The 21,313-nt window shown below is 42.8% G+C and overlaps 1 protein-coding gene across 1 annotated transcript in view; it reads right to left on the bottom strand.

The window, feature by feature from the left end:
* Nucleotides 1-819: 819 nt before the first annotated feature.
* tmtopsa (teleost multiple tissue opsin a) overlaps nt 820-21,313 on the bottom strand; it is a 68,183-nt gene continuing 47,689 nt past the window's right edge. Inside the window, exons 3-4 of the mRNA XM_071514426.1 lie at nt 14,270-14,503; nt 820-1,107 (exon numbers count right to left, since the gene is read on the bottom strand). Of these exons, the coding sequence (XP_071370527.1) occupies nt 820-1,107; nt 14,270-14,503 (522 nt within the window). The remainder of the gene's footprint in view (nt 1,108-14,269; nt 14,504-21,313) is intronic.

Genomic DNA, 21,313 nt, shown 5'->3' on the forward strand with positions numbered 1-21,313 from the left:
ATGCTTCAAGCAGCTACTTATTCTTGCATATTTACAATGGGTTTAAAAGGAACTGTACATGCGAGCAATGCTACATATCAAATATCAATAAAAGCTGACAACCACTGAAACATGTTAAAGTGTTAAGTGACGAAGAAAATGAAAATTAGTTCACATGGAAGAAAGACAAAAAAGATTGATACTTTGAAAATTGTTACCAGTACATTCTCGTTATTGTGCTAAAGTCATTTTTTTTTGTCTTTATCATCTTGTCTAGGAAGTCTAGGAAGTCATCAAAATGCTGGAGGGGAAGAAAAAAAACTTGGGTTCTTCAACCTCACTTTGTAGCTACAGTCAGAAACCGATCAATACAAAAATATACTCCTCATCCCTCTTCCTACACCCTGAAGAAATTTGTGTCGTGACATTTCATGGGAGTGAATACCTTACCAAATGTTAGAAATATTTTTTCCTTACACGTCCTCTGCTATCACCTCGTAGGTGTTTTCTTCTAAAAAAAAAAAAAAAAAAAAACGTGGGGAGAATGTCCTGCACATGCTCATTCTTAGCCCAGACAGATTTGCACTCTTTCCCTCCAGAGAGACAGAACCACAGACTACCGGCTTCTGCAGGTTTACCACCTCTGATTTCTGCTCATATAGTCCGGAGGCAGTCCAAGATTTCCCTTTGTAACCCGTCTATCACCTAGCTGGGGAAGAGCTGATGCAACGGCAGCACTAAATCCGCCAGGCTGCTGCTCTCTAAGCCTCAATAACGCCGCCTCTCTCATTATTAATGACTTCCTGGTTGGGGGCTTTGTGAATCCTTGGCTATAGCCAATCATGAGCCGTTATACTCGGCCACTAGTGACACCACGGCAGGTTTGTCGATGTCAGAGGAAGGGCCTTCGGTGGCGTCACCGTCTGCTGGGGTGTCCAGTTGGGGCACCGTGGTGGCCGGTTGGCCCAGGGAGGCCACCATAACCTGTAGGTTGTTGTCATTGGTGTGGCGGGGACCGGCGGCCGCCCCGCCCCGGACCGCCTTGGTGACGACCTTGGAGGAGCTCTTTAAGCTGGAGCCTCGCCGGGGAGCCTCGCAGCGCAGCAGGGCCTGGAAACATCTGTAGAACTGGAGCAAGCACAAGCACATTTGCAAAATTAGACCGTCACTTTACGGATGAAAGAGGAGCGAGGGGAGAGAGATCATGAATAGGACAGCAGAGGAGGAGTGCTGTAATCTGTTGGTGGACCTTGTTCCACAACAGAAAATAGTAACTCCATAACAGATATCACCTGATTTTGCCCAATCTAATGGTGTCTGACAAGCGATGTTCATTCAAGTTGCCCCATCTTGCAAGGGAAATTAATTTGCCACATAATTTGCTCCATCTAGCTCTCTTTCTCTCTGTCTCTTTCTTTCTCTACTGAAGCTCCTGGATAATTGCAAATAATTACATCTGATTGGAGCTCTCCTCTCTCTCTCCATCCCTGCCTCCCTCCCCCAGCACCACTCTATCGGCGGGGTTGTTGTGTTGTCTGCCTTTTCATGTAGAACAATATGCTGAGAGACACTAATTATTTATAAATTTCCCAAATGATATTAAATGTTCAACTAATTACATTCTCAATCATGAGTGGGGACCATTGCTGCATTTTCAATTGGATAAGTGATTTGCTAATGTGTTTCCAAAAAGAGCGGCTAGTTGATGGGACCTGCAGTCCCATCTCTTTCACCCACATATTCTCTCATGTGAATATACAACAGATGATTTTCATTTGTACATTTCAGAGTGTCATTTTTATGTCTCGAAGGGCTCTTTGCTTGTTCTAAATCTAAGAGTTTGGAGTTAAAGCTGCTATGTGCAGAACATTTGCTCAATTCTGAAATTAATTTTGATAGCAGTATATTGGCTGTGGAAAAATGAGACCGTCACAGAGAAAACTGGTTTATTCTGTGTCCACAGGTAGGATTTCTTGCAAAATGTGCAGGATGGACCAACCCGCATGGACTTACGGTGCAAAGGAGGACCCTCAACCAGACCAGGAAGAGGACTGCCTCACTTTGAATGAACAGCGTGAAGCTACTCAGAATGGCAGATGGTGGAACCCTTGAAAAAACACCACTCCCAACAGCTGTATCCTCTTCAATGAAATGCAAAATGAAGCCCTTGAAGGAGGAGGCAGAAAGTGCGAAGAGGAGAGTGACAGAGCCGAGTGGGACCGGGGAAGACCAGAGTGAACTTTGGATGGCCGTTCACTCTTTGGAGAGAGCTCCGCTAGAGGAAGGGGTTCAAGACTGAAGTGGCTTTCTTTCTACTGGTTAGTGATAACAATAAGTCTATTACCAAAGCTTTTTAATCAGTGCTTTCCAGAACACTGTGGCTCTGGGTTGTAGTCTATGCACAATTGCGTAGGTAGCATGGTTACTCAGTCAGCTATTAAGCTGTCTAACCTAATTATTTGGCACATCACAGCCAGGGAAAAAGGCAGTCGCTAAGTTCTCTCTTGCCTTAGACAATAGCAAGGTAGCATTAGCTGTTAGCTCGCTAACGTCACCATTAGCTAGGCCTATGAGTTGAAACAAATCCAGTATTTAAAAAAACTAGTAAACTAGTAAGCTGAATAGTAATGCCAGGCCTAGTTAGCTAGCATTAGCCTGTGAGCTAGCATTATCGTTTTCCATCAGTAGCAGCAACTAGCAAGTGGCGAGTCGTCTTTGTGACAGTGATGTAAAACACTGTCAATACTGCACTAAGGGACTCAAGGGGTTGCTAAAATCATCAAATTTAAAATTCTTGATTCAAATTCTTCTTCCCTTCATGACAAGCATGTCCTTTATACATTTTATCAAACTTGGAACATTCTTGTACAAATTCCTTCCACATAATCCATCACACCCACAAATATTGTATTCCAACCAGCTCCAGGAATCCTGCGTCAGAACACATCAAAACACTTTCTGGAAAAAAGGACAGGCGCTGTCTCCCAGGCGCAGAGGAAAAGCATTGAAATGTATACGGCAGCTGTCAAGGTAGAATAAATAGTGAATGGACCCCTGGATAAATTTTTCACTCCAAGAAACGGATTTGGAAGTCCCAGGATTCTGATCTCATGCAGATCTTCCTGTTTCACGCCAACCTCAACACAACTTAGAGTTCCTGTGTTGCCCAGCTCAAAGTCCAGGTATCCAGTCTTGTTGATAGACAGATAGAAAGATACTGAATAATTGAGGACACCGGGAGCAGGTTGAAAGCATAACAATGCAATCAGGGCATTTGGCTATAGTTTAAATTCTAGGCATTCCCACACACGCCCACACCGACAAAAACACATATGAACGCACACACACATGCACACACACACACAGACACAAGGACATTGTTTGAACAGAGACCACAAGTTAATTACCCTTCCCCAACTCCTGTCAGTGTGCACTCTGAAGTCGCCTCCCTTGAGTAAACGTAGTGTACTTAGTATACTTCACAAGTTTCATGTATACTTATAGTCTACTACATTTTCTCAGGAGATGCAAGAGACGATGAAACCCAAGTCCCCTTTCTCAGCCTGTCTCGTCGAAGTGGGGATACCGCGCTAATCAAACGCACACTTTGAAAGCATTTCAAAGCTGAACAAGGTTTAATACACACTGACAGATAATGAGAGAGAGGGAGACAAAGAGAAGATAGATAGATAGAGAGAGAGAGAGAGAGAGAGAGAGAAAGACAGTCGAGATAAGGTTGAAGATGAATAAGTAGAACGTGATGGGACCCAGCAAACATTTTGACATTGAACAGATGTTGATACAATGGCCTGTACCGATGTTGAAAACAAATATATAGTGCCAAATTGAAAGTAGAGAGGATGTCCCTAGTCGTCTATACAGCAGCTCCTACCTGCATCGTTTTGTTAAACAGGGAATCAGTGAAATCAGTTCAAAACAGTTTCCAAAGATGTTCTGATATGGTTTTGAAACTGTAAAAATTCTGTGCACGTTTGAATTGACGTTGAACTTGGCCACCTCCTGCGTGTCACTGTCCGTCAAATGCTTGCCGGGAGAGAGATGCCTCAGGTCATAACCCAAACTTCTCCTCCCAATGTAGCTATAAGAAATACACACATCAGCCCATAAGGTCGTCCAGGAGTCAAGGTTAGCAGGAGGTGTGAAGAAACAAGACGATCAACACTCCTCTGCGGTGCTGATGCACACTCCCTGCTCCCCTCAGCTGTCCAAACAACACACTGCGGAAGACTGGAAAGATGGAAGAGAGGGGGAGAGAGAGAGAGGGAGAGAGAGTAGACAAATGGTGGATGGAGGATGAAGTTGGTTAAGACATAGAGGCATCAAGACTAAGGTCGAGAGAGAGGCGGAGGGAGTGACAGATAAATGGATGAAGCATGACAGAGGGATGGAGAGAGAGGTTGGAGATGACTCTGGGAGGGTCATCTCAGACCGGTCACATCAGGTTTGGGTGATGCTTCCAGGATCTGGGCTGATGCTCTATGGGTTGTGGATGACGACAGGAGGGTCAAAGGTCATGCGTCATCTCAAACAATGAGGCATTCATCTATTTTTTAAAGCAGAGGCTGTCTGCCGGGATTCGGTATGTTTTTTTTTCTGCTTTTATGCGACTCTACACAATGAGACTTTCATCAGCATTTCAATCACGTTGGTTTTTTTTTCGCAAAGGGAGGCATCGCTTTTGTTTGTCATATAAAAGTCCAGCTCAATTTAACATAATTGCAGAATAGAGGGTCGGCAATTTTTCATATTCAATCAGTGGTTATGTATATCCAGACTGCAGAGTTGGGTCTAGATGCTGAAATGAAGAGGAACTACTCTTTTAATTGAGTTCTTTGTGACACTAATATTCAAAACTTTTGCAGCGTTGTCACCAGGGGCTTGAGAGTATTTTAATTGTCGACACTGAAGCACTTCAGTTATATCCAATTTAAGGGATCGAAATTAAGGGAGTCAATAGCAAGAAGCACTGAGCTTCCTTTACAGGCATCAGCAGTCAACCCGCTACTTTTTCATTTGACACTCATGCAACCTAATTTGATTTAATAAACTCCCCAATGTTATGAAGTATCTGCAGACCGCGGAGCATAATATAAAAATTAATAGGTCTGAGAGATTTACCCAGAAAAATAATGATTCTCACGCACGAACATGTGAACAGAATGACAATCATCTCTGCCCCCTTTGGGATTCCCTCACACATTCTCCATTTGGCGAAGACTGCACTGTGTGTGTGTGTGTGTGTGTGTGTGTGTGTGTGTGTGTGTGTATGTGTATATCAGTAATTTCCTCATGCTGCAGCCAATAGCTAGTACAGTCAAGTCCTACATACAGTGTATATTCTAGATTTCCTGCAGCATGGTCTAATTTCCCTGATGAGGAAAGCTATTGACACTAATCTCTTTCTAATAGATTGGTTGATTCCCGCAAACTTTACAGGCTTCAGCAAACACATCTATCCATGTTCCTGGAGTGGCTAAATGCCCGCGGGACAACAGACTGGTTGTGGTTCTGCTTGTCAGTCTGGTTAAATGGTCTCCTTCAAACCAAACATGAAGCTAGTGATTTTGCTGTTGGACTTGACAAAGCTTCGGTTGCAATCTTAGTTTGCATCACAGGTGCTGAAGATACATGTTTCATCAGCGTTATTTTGTTACTTTTAGCTAGGTGTATTTTGACACATAATATGGTGTTTTCCCACAGAATTGTTTTCCACAATTATTTCAGAAGGTACCAAAAGGTTTAGGTACCAGACCTGGGAAGAACATCCTGGGGAGTTTTCTTCTTCCCTTGGCCCCCTATTTTCTAAGCCTGAATCACAACTTTTCCATATGCACCATGCTGTGTTTGCAAGATTACACTGAAAGTAATGCATGTTGCATTAAAGTTAGTTGGCTCCTGTACTCATTGGGGAATTAAGCAAAAAGACCAATATATTTTACATAGTCTAGCTGCTACGCCTTATTTACACAGTCACCCATGTACATTGCAGTTAGGGCTCTATTTTCATGAATCAATGGCGCACGGTGCAAAGAATAGTCAGAGGTGCACAGCACGAGCACACAGGGTGTGACAACTGATTTTTGGTAATGTGGTGACCAGAGGCACATGGCGCACCTGCGGAGCAGTTGGATTAGGAGGAATACATTATCAGTAGGTGTGTTGGGCCTGGCTTCAATCATGACCAATCAAATTACCTGTTTTCCTTCCCTTTAAAAGCAGTGCGCTCTGTGCCACGGCACTCTGACAATTTGCTGATGGAACAGAACAGTCCAGATAACTGTGGATATATGGCACCTTAAATAAGCCACAGAAGGCTGATGATGTTAAATTAGCTTGGGAGAAGATAACACTTTTGGTTAACCTGTTGCTCTGGTCCAAGGAGAACCGTTGCCCAATGTAAATGATTCAATGATATTAGGCAAAGAGCGTAACAGAAGTTGCAGGGACCTCAGGGACAGTTTGGCTCCAGGAAGGAGCATCCACCAGCCAGTCCCTCAGATCTATATAGAATGCGGCTGCCTGCACAATCCGCACACTGACAGTTCTATGTTGGATGACAATCATTCACATCACAGCCACATGTGTATATAGTTCAATGAAAAATGTTATATCTTATTTTTTCCTGCTTGAGGAACTTATGTCAAAGTCAAATTGGCCTACATATCATCCACAAAAAGCTGTTTGTGAGCTTTTGAGTAGGATCTGTTCATGCACACATCGCAGGCGAGAAAAAAAAGACAAAAAAGCCACTTGGATGGCGCAAAGCCATGCCATCTGCCATGCACTGTCACAAAAAATAGAGCCCTTAATGTCAGTGTCCTCTGGAGCATGGGTGTGGGAGAGATCTGCAGTGATGGTTCCTGCTCTTCAGTAAGACAAGAGTTCTCACTGGTCTAAGAGGCTTGAACAAATGCTGCGGGGTTGGCTCAAACACAAGAGTGACAAGCAAAAAAGCTATTGAGGCATTCCGTGGCCTCAATAGCCTCAAATACTCATAGCAGTAGGAACAATAGTTAATTCAATACTACTACGACTATTAATTTAGCCCTTTATTGCTTCTAGTTCACTGAAAATGTTTGTACAATATGCATCTAGTCTGACAGATGAGTTACTACAAATAGATGGAAGCAGTGTAACAATAGTGCATACACTGTATTATGTTTATGCCAAGGGGTAAATTAAAATATGTGTTGTGGTGGGTAATATTTGATTTTCCAATTAAAAAGCCAATCACATAAAAATAATATAAGCCATTGCAACTATCAACTAAGTCTGCCTAAATGCCCCCAAAATTATGTCACAAATGCCTTTTCCATTTAGGTCAAGCCTTGATTGGAGTTCTGAAAACTAGTTTATAAACGGCAGAACCGCCCTGACTGTCCTGTCAGAAGATTAGTATGAAAATGAACACAATGATGACATTGTACCATAAAGTGGAAAAAATGCTGATCTCAAAGAGAGCATTGGTTACCAGCAATTATCTACCAGCATCATGACCTGAAAGACGATTAGGCGAGGACAGGAAATGATTGAGTTTATTCCCAACTGCACCCCCAGGATCCTTTTTTTTTATTAAGTAGCCTATAAAACAATATGAGCAGCACGACAGCATGTTGTAGCCCAAGTGATTCACTGACTCTACATCAGTCACCTACTTTGATGAATGCTATAAATGAGTGTGTTGGCCACAGCAGCCACAGCAACACATCTATGGGGGCTTGGTTTGTTCCCATTTTAATTTACCTGTGATGTAAAACACATACACATTAAATGTAGCCCATGCCTCTTAATGCTACAAATCAAATTAATTAAATTATATGAGGAGATGTGCTCTATTTAGTCTATTCTATACTCGTTTTGATAATGAAATTAAACAGCGGTTAGTTGTATAGTTGCCTGCCATACAGGCACTGTGATTGGTCAAGAGGCACTCCAACCAAAATGTTACTGTGTTTAGCATCATGGGTGCTTCATCACTACAAGTGTATTCATAAGCTTGAAGGGTTCTAGTCTAAAATGATATATATTCTGAGGGGAAAAAAAGATATTAGCTGAAGTTCATCATTTAATATCTCTAAGAAATAGCATCCGATCTGAAAAAGCATTTCAGCAAAAAAATAAATAAAAAGAAAGTACTTGAAAAAGCATTTCATTTTCATTGCCCACTATCCTTTGAAATGACTATAATTTGTCATTTTTAAAGGGTAGCAGTTAATTTAAAATTTTGTACTATCAATCATTGTGTAAGAGTATCAGTTTGTGAGAGTGTCATTTTTTCAAGTAGTGGACATTTCATTTTGGAACAAAACACTTCATCTATCCACTGTCCAGTACCAAATCCAGTATTAAAATATCAAGCAAAAAATGATACAACACTATAAAACAGCATCCCATCCTCTCTAATTGAGACACTGTAGATTCATCCTATTTGCCCAAATTGTTGTTATTATTTTGTTTGGGTATGGTCACTGGCAGGAAATCTTGTCTGCGCACAAAAAGTGACAAATCAACATTTAAGAGCGCTATCTTGCCAATTTTGTGATTTTGTGATTAAAGTTATTGCAAAGTTTGTGAATCACCAACTAGCACATGCAAACTTGGAGGATTGAGTGATGAAATAGTATATTGATTTATAATTTTTTTGACCAGTCCCATACCTTAAAATGTTCTCAGCATGATGGTCTGGATGTTCAATGATAATGAGACATTTCAAAGGTGAAAGTGATGAGGCACGGCTGAACATGATACCAGCCTCTGAGTTCACTGCTGACTGTCATGAACTCATTAGAGGTGCCTCCCATTTAATGCTGAAGCACTTGATCAATCAGATCGCATGGGAAGAGACTCTCAATTTGTGGAATTCTTAATTAAGCATGGTAATGGGTGAGGTAAGGTAAATGGGAAAAAATTCTGCTCCATTAACTCCATGTAAAATTTAAGGCTGTTTATTCCTCAGCCTTGGGGGAAACTAGCCGAAATCCACTGAGAGATGGCAAATGAACATGCAGTTTATGGGGCAACAATAATGTTTTATCAGTCCCGTTTGCCCTTTAAGTTCCCACACATTTATTTATTTTTTATTTGCGACCGTTTTTTTAGCAAGAATGTAATCTCAGCAGACAAAAAAAAAGTACACATTCAGTCCAGACTTACCCATAATGCCCAGCCTTGTGGGTCCTGCGGGCCGAGTTAGGCCTCCTCCGTTGGCTGTTACGTCCGCTGATCGTTGACGGGACAAACACACACCAGCTGCTACTTGTATCTGTACAGCATTTTTAGTCTTCAACTCGCCTCAACTCACAGTTTCCATAGTAACGGGCTGGGAGGAATTGAAGACTGAAAATGACATACAGGACATTTGGTGTCTCTCTCTCCCCCTTTTCTCTATCTCTCTCTCTCGCTCTGTCTCTCTCTCTCTCGCACTCACTGATGAGGACGATGATGAGTGGGCTAAAAAGGTCTCTGTAAGGTCAGTGGTTTGAGCAGGAGCGGAGTGTGAGACTGAAACAGGCAGGACAGGAGCGGAGGCCTTCGCACCTCCAGCGGACAGAGCCTGATCTGGAACGACCCAAAATTTCATGATGATTTCCAACTCCACAAGGAAACGCCCACTGTACCTCTGAGAGGAAAGTTAGAACTGCAAAGCAAAATATTCCACTTGACCGGCTTTAGGGACAATAACTTGATAAGATTTCCTCTCTCATATTTACAGTCCGCCTCTATACAGCCCATGAAATCCATTCGAATCTGAAGTGAATGTCTGTAAAGCCTTACGCAGCATTTTGTGCTTCACTTAATAGAACAGAAAGAGATGATACAGATTACATTGAGGAAAGAGTTTTAGAAAACTATCAGTCTGCCCATGCAGGTCCCAACAGGAATCCAAGAAGATACTTTCATTCTTCCTGAAAACACCCGTGCAAGTAAAACTATGATCATATCTTCTGTTCTTTTTTGTCATAATGATGAACAATGTTTCAAAGAAGAACAAAACATCTTAAATCTTAAGACTTACAATGTCTGAACTTGATAATGTCCTGAACAAAAAGTTTGAGACAGGAACTTGATAAGGAAAGTATATAAAGTTGAATTTGAAGAATTCATTTCCAAAATACAATATATCCATTTTGAAGTTCAACATCATTGCCTCTTAAAATATAAAGAGTCCCAGTCTGTAAAAGTACTGTATCATCATTTGTCAACCAAGGACATAAGTTGCCTACAGAACTATCCTTAAGAAAATGTGTGCTATTAATCATTTTGTAAGCTGTATCATTTTTTTTTTCAAATGCTGAAAAGAGATTACAGTTGAAAATTGTGTGATCAGCTGAAAAACTTCAGTAACATCAGTAAAAAGGACAGCAATATGTTAAAGTCAGAATTAATGCTGCGATAAGCCTACTCTTGATCATCTGGATGGCAGAAATATTGCATCTAAATGATGCTGCAGAGCATGAATAATTTCAGAAAGGGCACAAAGCAACAAGGCCATTAGTGGGGGTGAGTTGCAACATTTGTATCTTTATTCAATTGTTTGGAAGACATGTTTGTTTTTGGGGTTTTTTCTGTTGAAGGACCACCACAAGGTCACAAAGTGGAGTCCATTAATATTGTTTAACAGAGACCTCAGGCTGTATTATCCCACTTAAACCATGGCCATTTGCTAAAGATTAAAAATTTAGGAGTGTTTATCCTTTGTGGAGGTAAGCTGTTTACGTTTGTTGCTGCTGCACTTTTCTCTTTGCATTGCTTTGAGGATACTTAACCAATACTTCATAAGTTAACGTTTACCAAAACTTGCCCTCAGTCTACATATGATTGTCCTTCTGGGGCCAAACTGGGAATGCAAGATTTTCTTCTAAAATACCAGGAAGACTTTTTTTTTTTGGGGGGGGGGGGGGGGGGGGGGGGGGGGGGGGGGCAATTATTTCTTTCATTTGCTAGAATTGTATTGTTTTCTGTCTGAAGCTCCATCTTGGCTGATCTGCAGCTTTTGTCCATTAACTGCTGATATTCTTAGTACTGCCATTGTCATATCTGCAAAAGTACAAGTACTGGTTGCTAACAATTTAGCAATTTATCTCATTATTTCTGATTGAACCACAGGACTTTGCTGTGAATAGCCTAATGTTATTTTCAACAAAGAGAACCTTGGATCCATTTTGAGCATCGCTCTGGACACAAACCTCTGTCTTCGCTGCACCCGAAACTCCTAAATGAAAAGCCTCTGACAGAATGATTCAACAAAAAAACACTCTTGTTTCCATCGGTCTGTGGAAGGAATGAATTAAATAACAAACAAGCGAGATGTGCATGATATACATGACACTACTTCAAGGTCTGCCGTGATGAATTATTTGGATAAAAAGGCTTTGGGTCCCCCTGGTCTTGAATCAATTATTTGGTGTTATACAGTTGTGGCCAAAAATATAGGCACCCTTGCAATATTTCAAAACTCTCATTTTCTTTTAGAAATAAGTTGAAAGACGAAATATTTTGGTGTCCACATGTTTATTTCTTTGCTTTGTATTGGAGCAAAACAGAAAAACTGGAAAAAAATAATTAAATCTTCGCTTTTTCCTCAGAAGTCCTAAAATGGCCTGGACAATATTACTGGCGTGTTAGAAATCATCTGATTTCAGTCAGGTGCTTCTCATTTACTGTGGAATTGAACTCACCTGTGGTGACTTGCAGATGCCTACAATATAAAAAACACTAATTTAACCACTTAAAAATAGAAAAGAGCTCATACTGCTGTGTTGTGTCACTCTTTGTACAGCAATGAGCGTGGATAAAAGAAAGCAGACCAGAGAATTGTCTGAGCAGGTCAGACACAAAATTATAACCAAGCACAAACAATCTCAAGGCTACAAGTCCATCTCCTGAGACTTGGGAGTTCCTGTATCCACAGTGTGCAATGTAATTAGAAAGTTTAAGGCCCATGGAACTGTAGCCAACCTCCCAGGACGTGGCCGCAAAAGAAAACTTGATCGAAGATCACAGAGGAGGATTTCTAGAATGGTGGAGAAAGAACCTCAATCAACTGCCAAACACATTCAAGCTGACCTTCAGGCACAGGGTACAGTGGTTTCAACCCACACCATCCGTCGCCAACTCAATAAAAGAGGGCTGTATGGTAGGAAGCCCAGAAGGACCCCATTTCTGAAAGAGAGACACAAGAAAGCTAGACTGGATTTTGCCAGAACACACCTGGACAAGCCAAAGTCCTTCTGGGAGAATGTTCTGTGGACAGATGAGACCAAAGTACAACTTTTTGGTAGAGCACGTCACCTCTATGTTTACAGAAAACCAGGTGAAGCGTTCAAAGAGAAGTCAAACATGGAGGTGGTTCACTGATGTTTTGGGTTTGCTTTGCTGCTTCTGGCACTGGGTGCATTGAATTGCAGCGCTGTTGAAAGAAGTGTCAGAAAGTTGAGTCTTTGTCGAAGGTCATGGGTTTTCCAGCATGACAATGACCCAAAACACACTTCAAAAAGCACCAAGGACTGGATCAACAACTGTCCTGGAGTGGCCAGCAATGAGTCCAGATCTAAATCCCATTGAAAACCTGTGGAGAGATCTGAAAGTAGCTGCTGGGAGAAGGAACCCTTCCAATGTGCGAGAACTGGAGCAGTTTGCACAAGAAGAGTGGGCCAAATTGCCAGTAGAGAGTTGCCAGAAGCTAATACATGGTTATAGGAAGCGCTTGACCGAAGTTATTTTGAACAAAGGCTGTGCTACCAAATATTAAGTCTAGGGTGTCAGTAATTTTGTCAGTGCCATTTTTATTCATTTTTGGATTTACAAGGATGTATTAAGTTCTAATTCAAAAACAAGAGATTTGTAATATTGATCATGAAATTAAAATAATGCTTGAACCATTTTTTTTTGATCAGTTTCAAGTTTTTTCAGATAAAATTTTGAGTTATTTGAAGTAATTGCAAGGGTGCCTATATTTTTGGCCACAACTGTATGTTCGGAGATTTGGTACATCACATCCCAGCCGCTAGAGGCATAGCACGGGGAATGACTGATGAAACAAGTCTGATGTGAGGATCCGCTTCCCAAACCCAGTTGCCTCTGGGCTTTCATCCCGGCTCCCGTCTCTCTGGCCCTCCGGCCAAAAGAGCATGAGAAGGGCCTGCGCTGCATGGTGCTGGTTCAGTAGTCCACGGTCTACAAAGTCTGTCTCTCTTTTCCATTCAACATGTAACAGAGTTCTATTCAACAGCCATGCATTTATACCGCATTTCTCTTCACTGCAATGTTGAACTTTCAAGAGTGCGTGACCATGAATTTAATGAATAAGAGTGAGATAATAAGCGTTGCAGAGGCGTAATACTTTAGGCGGGTGCATAATCAAAATAAAACGTTCTGAATTTTAAGCTCAGCAGCTATAGTGGTCAAAGCAGAAGTGCTAATAGTAGTAGGAACAGCTCTAGTTGACCTTGAGAGGTTCTAATTGTTCATCTTCTGACTGGAAACTTAAAATGAAATATAATAAAGTAAAAAACAACTCACAAGCAATCCCAAAGTGATTTATCATCTTGTCTGAAGTGAGCCTGGTCCAAGGTTCATTTGGACCTAATTATCCAAGTTTCAAACAATGGATGCATTCAAGACATTGTGAATACCCCCTCTGGGTTTACAAGCAACACAGTAAAGTACCTGGAAATGGTTAGAATCACATGAATGGGAAGGTCTAGGTGATTACAACGTATATTAGATTTGTCCGGCCTGACCTGAAATATGCTGAAATGGAAACTTGGATAAAATAGAGGAAATATCAAGGCACTGCAATAGTAGACAGACTACTCTGTCTCTGTCTACTATTGCAGGGTTGACGTCACTCCATGGTTGATTATTGGACCTTGCCACATTTATAAGGACAAAAATCCATCAAACAATCATCATTTGATCATAAATTTTCCAAGTCCAAAATGTTGCACTGAATAAATGATCATTAATCAACTATTTCAGTGTGAAATTGCATTGCGTAGCTTTATTTTTTTTCTATGATCCTGCCACAAATAGCTGGATTCAGGTGTGCAAACCTCCTCTTTATTCATTCAGAGTCACATTCATCACGGTTCGTCACACATGCCAAGTACATGATTCAGATTATGCGCTGTCAAGGAGGCGGACACCGGAATAACAGCTGGTAGGACCGCCAAACACAGGCTCATCGCCCTTGTATCAAATCGCCTTGAAAACAGTGGAGAAGACTGTGACGCTGGAAGATAAAAGGCCCCGACCCTCCCTCTCTCACCTGTTTATTCATGAAGATGTAGATGACCGGGTTGATGAACGTGCTCGTCTTGGCCAGGATGGAGGGGATGATGCTGGCCTCGGGCGTCACCAGGCCCGGGGGCCCGAAGGTGGCCAGCAGGGCCATGATGCCGTACGGCAGCCAGCACATCAGGTAGCAGGTCACCATGATCACCACCATGAAGAGCACACGCTGCTCCCGCTTCCTGCTCATCGACGTGTTGATCCCACTCACCTGGGGGGGGGACATGGAGGCAAAAGACAGAGGGAGGGGGAAGAGGGGGGTGAGGAGAATTTGAAAGCTGGCATAATAGAATCTCCTGTGATGAGACGATGTGTTCAGAAATATCCACGTGTTTTAACCCAGCAATGTGGTCGGCTCCAAAAAGACTCCAAACCCGACCCGACTCCATGCAAGTCAATGGGACCACAACCCAACTTCTCACTCAAAATATAAAGTCAATAGATTTTTTCGACAAGAGGTTATGGTCTCGGGAGCTAATTTCACTTCTTCTAATGTGTGCACTTATGGGGATTTTCAAAATAATTGTGTCATTAACGGGATATAACGGTTATAAAACAGGGTTGTTTTCCTAGTGATTGACAGGTCGGCGATTATGGACCAATAGTAGACTCTCAGGCTCGCTTTGGCTGCACTGGCTCCAGAAAAAGTCAACATGGCGGCGCTCGTAAACCCAGTCTATTGGCTTCAACAAGGCCCTTCAGAAACCTATGGGTGACATCCATCTTTTTTTTTCTTGTACCGGAGCGAGCGAGCCATTAGAGGAGGAGGAGATGGGATGGTCGGAAATAAAATGCAGGAGATGAAAGAGAAGAGGAGAGGTCCTAGAGGTTGAAGAGGATGACAGAGAAATTGAAAGGGGTCCAGAGAGGTGGAGGGAGAGGCAGACGGAGAGAGGACGAGGCACAGAAACTCATCACAACATCTGCAGAAGTGTCCTCCTCAATCCAGAGTGAGGCACACGGGCAGAGGCAGCAGGAGGGGAAGATGACAGGCAACACAGAGAGCGCTCTGTTATCACTGATCACTTGATTTCCAGGGAAATCTTGTGCTCACACACGCACACTCACACACACACACACACACACACAGACAATCATTTTCTGGCAAACGCGCACACACATACACACACACACACACAGGCACGCAAACGATCCAGCGAACCCACAGATAAACATGGACGCACACATTCGCGTTCAACCACACACACACACACAATTTTGTCCTGACACACACACACATACACACACATACATGTGGACAGACACATGTACACACACATACAAACAAACACACACACACACACACGAATGCTGGGACAAACACACACACAAACATATACTATCACATTGTAAGACACACACAGATGCATGCATGCACACACACATGCACAGACACACACCCACACACACACACAAAATCACGTTCTAACAAAAACATACACATGAACATTGGCAGATGCAAGCACACACACACTAACATGGGCAAAGTATGCATGCATACACACAGATACAAACACAAAGATACACAAAATCATGTCCTGACAAACACACACATGAACATGGACAGATACAGGCATGCAACACGCGCACACACACACACACACACACACACACACACACACACACACACACACACACACACAATGGCATCCCTTTAGCTTGCTGTGTGAGTTAAATTTGCTCATTTTGTGGATGTTTTGTCAGTAAACAGTGTCAGTAGCTCCGTGTCTCAGTGGGGAGGCATGGCACTGCCGTCACCCGTTACACCCAGTACACACTCGGAAACTGTCGACATAAATGCTTGCGTGCGCACACACACACACACACACACACTAAGACACTCTCGACTCACAAACGCAGGTGCATGCACCCACCCCAGCACACTGACACGCACCTTCGCTCTCCACAAACATGAGCTGTCTCTATTTGTCTGTCTGCCTGATGGCCACATGTCGTCTGCTGTCGCTCAACCTCATCGCCATGGAGACAGACACTGACAGGGAGCCGCTTTCAAAAAAGGCTACAGCGGTGACATGAGGAAGAGGGGGGGGGGGGGGGGGGGGGGGGGGTGTTACTCTGACATGCACATAGATATACTGTGCAGATAGTCACACACACACACGAGTAACAGTGGAAAAACAACATAACTAAAACATTAAGAGAAGAAAACTTCATAGGTCGAGCCATCAATCATTACTCTCATGACAGCTAATCATGGAGAGAAGATTCTTCCTCCTGCTCTCTCTCTGTTTCTCTCCCCCCTCTCTCTCTCTCTCTGTCTCTCTCCATCTATCAATCTATCTTCCACATTTGCAGACACACACCCATACTGTAATATACACCTTATGCTTAAACATATACTACATACATATGCAGGTGTTTATGCACGCACTAAGGGTCTAGTAAATACGGCCCTCTGCATTATTCAGCTCACATTGTACCGAGAATGCGGCGAACTGACACATTACTGTAGATTCAAATGCTGTCACTCACACTGCGGCATTTGCATGAATATACACATTAATATATCACTCGGCTATCACATGACAGGCAGACTGTTTGTACTACTGCCACAATGCGATACACGGCATATAAATGGTTTTCCATTGTGACGGACTAATCAAGCCATGCCGCTGATTGACAGCCTCTTTACGTTTGGCTCATTTCCAATGGGACTCAGCTAATGGGAACTTAAGGCACACTTAGAGCAGTCTGGAGGGTTTGCTTGGACAGGTGAGGACAGCAGCATTCAAAAATGCCTGAAAATGTGGGTCTCAGTCCTCAGAACATGAAAAACCAGAAAACACAAAGTTTTATGAGTACATATTTTGGAAAGCCTAGCATAATAAAATGAACTGAGGGCAGTGAGCCAAACCACAGTCTGAACTGATGCTCATATTCAGCTATTTCTTCATGTGTTCTTAAGAAGGTGAATTACAGCCAACGAGTGTAGACAAGTCCATCATGCTTAGGTTTAGTTACAAGGGCTAGAATTGGATTTGTTTTGTCTTCCCTCCTGCCACCAATCTCTAACCTGGCGGTATGACAACATACCAAAATAAACCAATAAATGAGCTACTTGTGAGACCACTTGACTTTTATTTACCAGCCTTGGTTCACTTGTAATTGGGCAGCGTGACCCTAAATGAACCAAATACAAAAAACTTGGTCCTGGTTGGGTCCCAACAAAACAAACCGTGCGTGTGATCGCACCCTTAAAAGGTGCTTTGGGGTCAGCCGACCCCCGCCTGCAACAAAACGGACGGCGCCTGCCCCACACTCAGCAGTAAATGGGACAGCAGGGTGGCCCTGTGGTAAGGGTTAGAGAGGCCGTGCCAGAACATAGGAAGGAAATAGGTTTGATTCACACAACAACTGTTGTCTGTCCATAAATTGCCACGCATCCTGCCAAGAGTTGAGCGAGAGTTCAGGACCATCTGTACCATCCGAGCTCTCCTGACATGGTCGCTGAGCTGTCACTTGGCACGCTCGCTTGGATTTCTGTCTTTTTACAGTCCTCTCATATAAAGACGCTTATTCCTTGTTTAAACCTAAAGGTCACCAAGCATTTTGGCTCCATAAAAGTTTCAATTTCAGTTCCAGTTTGTTGCTCAGCTTCCATCACTTAGACTTTCTCACGTTGTCAGCTCTGGCAAATGGACGGCAAATGGTTTCAGTCTCAGCGCTGATTGGATAAATAAAGTGGCAGAGTTCACAGACAAATTGGGGAAATAGAGAGTAAGTGTTGAATGATTGCAATCAAAGGCTGGGAGGCTGGTGAAAAGAGCTGGCCTTACAGGGAATCTGTTTCAAATGCTAAGCAACAATCCCCAAAGCTGTATAATTAATAGTTGTGAGTCATGTCTGTATTCATTGTCGGTGGCAGAAATCAGTTCATGCAGCCTTTTGTCAAAATGTTGAAAACAAGCTCAGTAATGAGCATCAAAATAGCCGTAGGTTTTTGATTATGAACAACATGATAACACTAAATAGGCAGTTAGTGAACTGAAAACAATGGCCCCTTTCTTTTTAGTTCAATATCATGGAATAGAGCTGTAGATGATGGGCAGCGGTCCAAGAACGCTGCACAGAGGGAAGAAAGACGGGTGGGAGAGGTTTGTCAAGAGAAAGATCTTCACAGCCCGCACTGAATTAAGTGAATATCCCATGGCTAGAAGGCGCACTGTCTCCGCTGAAGCTCTGGCAGGCTGTCAGTCACTCACTCACACAGATCACTCAGCCAGAGATGCTGTGCTGCAGTGTTCAAATAAGTTTTGAACCAGACTCAAAGGCATCACCTGGAAATGAGATGAAGTTTGGGGTGTGGGTGCATGTCTTACAGTTTCCCTGTCTGTCTGTGCATGCATGTCTTTGATCTGCATGAGTTTGTACAGTAAATGTGCGTCTGTGTGTGAGTGTGTGCGTGCCAGGGTCAGAAATGAACATTGGCTTGGACAAAAAAATCCCTTGAAAGTTAATAAAATGCTTGTGAAATTAAAAGTGCCCTTTATTGCATTTCACCCTGTTCACATTTTATTTGTGGTGTCATCAAATCTTCTCGCATGAATGCGACCGCTGTCCCTTGTGGGCCACCGTAGATGATTTGTCGGAGTCTATGACCGTGGAATTCCTTCTGGTGCATTCTGGCTATTGTGGAACGGCTACAGTATACAGCCTGAAACGGTAGAAAATGTTGGCACCATGTAGCCAGCAGTAGAGGAAAATGCCGACCCCACACAAATCACTGCATCAAAAAAAACGAAAACAGCGAATACTGAAAGAAACTCAGCATTCAAAGGGCAGAATACAGACTGGTTGGGGACAGAGAGGGGGAAATGGCACCTTCCTCTTCTGTAAGGCTTACTGCCAGCTTCCAGCAATATAAACCAAGTGTGGGACGTGTGGTATATTATAAAATAAAACAAATCATAGTGGTACAAATGTAGTGTTTGTCTGCCAATATGCAATGCAAAGGTATTATTTCATACAGACAAAAATGGCTCTAAAAATCAGATCAAAGAGGCCAAAAATGTCGAAAAAATGCAATTATTGCACATGCACGCCCATGTGTGTGCCTGCATGAATATATGAAAGATGTGTATGAGAGTGACTGTGTGTGTGTTCCTTCCTTCATGCCTGTCTGAATGCTTTGAATTGCATGTGTGTTTTTTTTTTGTGTTTTTTTTTAAATCTGCTATATACAGGTCTTGCTGTCCCTCCAGATGACACAGAAATGGCACTAAGGGCCAACTATCAGCATGCGTCAACCTGTTGGCCCTTCCTGGGAAAAGAGAGTCTGTCAGTGGTCTTCTGCTGCCACACTGACATCTGTAATTTCCCTGTCCGCACACAAAGCCATCTATTTATTCTAATGGCGGCATGTCACATGTAAGAGGATGAATGACAGCGTGCGACGGGAGGGAGACAAGATAAATTGGACTGTATGCTATGTTGCATATGTGACTGCACTTATGAGGCGTTTTGAAAGTGCATTTTACGGTAGGCATTTAGCCGAGGCTCTTATGGAGAGCAACATAGAGGAGGAAGATGTGGAAGTGGGGATATGAGTCAGCGGAGAGAGGTGCACTTGAAGAGTTTTCAGCTTACGACAGAAAACGGGGAGTGACTCAGCCCGCTCTGACTGGACCAAGAAGGTCATTCCGCCACTGGGGAGGTGGGGAGGGAGGGAGAGCTAAGTAGCCGGACGTGGCAGAATGCAGGGTGCTGGACGGGGCGTAGGGGCCCGGGTCGTGGCCCTGGGGGGGGTACGGGGGGGGGTGCAGCTCCATTAGCCGCCTCGAACGCCAGCGTCAGGGTTTTGACACTGGAGGAAGGGTGGGAGAGGCACGACACGGGAGAATTCGGGGAGGTCGATCGAGCTGCCGGGCCGGGAAAGTTGGAAGTCCAGACGGGAGAGATGATTAAAGTTCAAGAGTCCCTGTTGAGGAAAGAGCTGATTTGACGGATGCTGTAGAGAGTAAAAACCTGCGGGGATCGGGTCTCGGCTTCATGACATTCACGTGATAGGTGCTTGTCTAGAATCACACCAAGACTCTTGCTGGTCTAGGCAGGATTGGGAGATATCCAAAATTGAATATCGCAATGCTGTCCCTCCAAAATATCGCGATATACGATATTATCGCAGAGGATTTTTTTTATTTTAAATTTTTTTTTTTAGGTTTTTTTCAGTTTTTTAATTGTTCTTTTTTTGTATTTCATTTTATTTCTTCTAAATTCCATTAAATTTCTAGGCTATACATTTGATCTTACTATCATAATATTGTGATATATGATATTATCAAATATTAATATTATCAAATATCAGCCCAAGCCAAGGCAGGAGTCTCTGAGGCCTCAGTGTTGATGGAGAGGTGTAGTAGAAGGCAGAATTTGCTAAGCCAAAAGAGCAGCACAGTCTTGTCACGTCCATTTGTTTTTGAGTACTGTGAGTTTGGTTTTCAGGCAGAGTGCACTCAATCTGCTGATAGATTCTCTTGATGGAGACAATGGGGAAGCGGAGATGGAGAAATCAAAGATGCAGCTGTTCTGCAGCCAGAGATCAAACCCTGGCTCTTGCTCATTCAGCGGACGATCAGAGATGGCTGAGCACATTCAGAGGGATACATGGATGGGGAATAGTGAAGTGAACAATTATATTGGACAAGCTAAATCAATCGCAGAAAACTAGCAAAGGGGATTTTTAAAAACTTGGTGACCTAAGTCAGATGCCTGGCCTACTTTTATCTACACTGCCCTGTGGAGTCATAAAACTTGGTTTACGAGGACCGGGTGCAAGGACAAACTAGGACACCAGGAAAGCTATATTAACAGGAAAATATTGCCTCTAAAACTGGCCTCTACAATTTACTGTATAGATTATGAGGAGCCTATTTGAGATTAACTACCATAATTTACACAAAAAGCTCACATCCATATCTTAATGACTCCGGAAAGTGCCATTGAAAGAAATTAATTCTATCTTATTCTCATGAAGTCATTATTTACAGAGAAGAGTGAAACT

This window comes from Centroberyx affinis, unplaced genomic scaffold (assembly GCF_046629955.1).
Source record: "Centroberyx affinis isolate AG114_WGS23_722 - 3 ecotype Tasmania unplaced genomic scaffold, CSIRO-AGI_Caff_v1 ptg000286l_1, whole genome shotgun sequence".
In the NCBI taxonomy this organism is placed as follows: Eukaryota; Metazoa; Chordata; class Actinopteri; order Beryciformes; family Berycidae; genus Centroberyx; species Centroberyx affinis.